Source organism: Egretta garzetta, unplaced genomic scaffold (assembly GCF_000687185.1).
Source record: "Egretta garzetta isolate BGI_Z169 unplaced genomic scaffold, ASM68718v1 scaffold85, whole genome shotgun sequence".
Taxonomy (NCBI): Eukaryota; Metazoa; Chordata; class Aves; order Pelecaniformes; family Ardeidae; genus Egretta; species Egretta garzetta.
In genome coordinates this window covers 3,510,132-3,510,964 of record NW_009259718.1, presented here as the reverse complement: position 1 = coordinate 3,510,964, position 833 = coordinate 3,510,132, and the positions used below count along the sequence as shown (strand labels likewise).

At 60.3% G+C, this 833-nt stretch overlaps 1 protein-coding gene across 1 annotated transcript in view; it reads left to right on the top strand.

The window, feature by feature from the left end:
* LOC104126532 (acrosin binding protein) overlaps window positions 1-833 on the top strand; it is a 14,928-nt gene that overhangs the window by 520 nt on the left and 13,575 nt on the right. The window contains exon 2 of the mRNA XM_009639118.1: window positions 210-422. Within this exon, the coding sequence (XP_009637413.1) occupies window positions 210-422 (213 nt within the window). The remainder of the gene's footprint in view (window positions 1-209; window positions 423-833) is intronic.

Sequence of the window (833 nt, the reverse complement as noted above, 5' to 3'; positions counted from 1 at the left end):
CCATCCTTTTAGTTCTTTTTCCCCCTTTTGCCCCGGGGCTCCTGGTTCCCCTGGGGCCCTGCAAGCAGGGAGACCTCAGGCCAGCTCGCCCCGGCGCCCCACTCAGCACCAGCAGATGGGAAGGAGCTGCCCTCCCAGCCGCTCTTTCATTTCCAGCCACCGCTTGCCCCAGCTGAGGAGGGTTAAGCACAGCCTGCCTTCTCCCCCAGGGCTGCTGACCTTGCTGACGTCCTCTCTTGCTCCACCCGAACCTCCTGCCCCGGGCAGCCCCCTGTCAGACAGCGAGTACCAGCTCTTCTTTGCCAGCCTGCAGCCCCCCTGGAAGGCGGACGTGTCCTGCCAGCTGCGCCAGGCTCACGGCTGCCTCAGCCTCGCCATCCTGCAGCTGGACCAGGAGGAGAACCACGGCAGCATCCCCGAAGGTAGGGGCATTACCCCACCTCCAGGGGCAGAGGCAGGCATGGCCCCAGATGGAGCAGCATCAGCTGTTCCTGTGTCACGAAATGGGGCAGGACTGCAGGAATGGTGGTGGGATGGGTCGTTTTGGGGTGTCTAGCCCAGAGTTCGGCTTGGAGCAGGACACTCTCAGCACGAGGGCACCATGGCTTTGTGCAAGGGGAGTTTGGTTTTGTGGCCTCTCTGGGCACTCCTTCCAGTGCTGCACAGCTTTCCCGGAGAAAAAAGCTTTTCTTAATGGCCAGTCCTAACCTCCCAAGCAGGAATTTGCAATTTTTTCCCTCTTGTGTTGTCTGGCACAACCAAGAAGAGTTTGACTTTGTCATCTTGTAGCTTTCCTTCAGGTCCTTGCGGGCTGCCGTTAACTCACCTCCCCA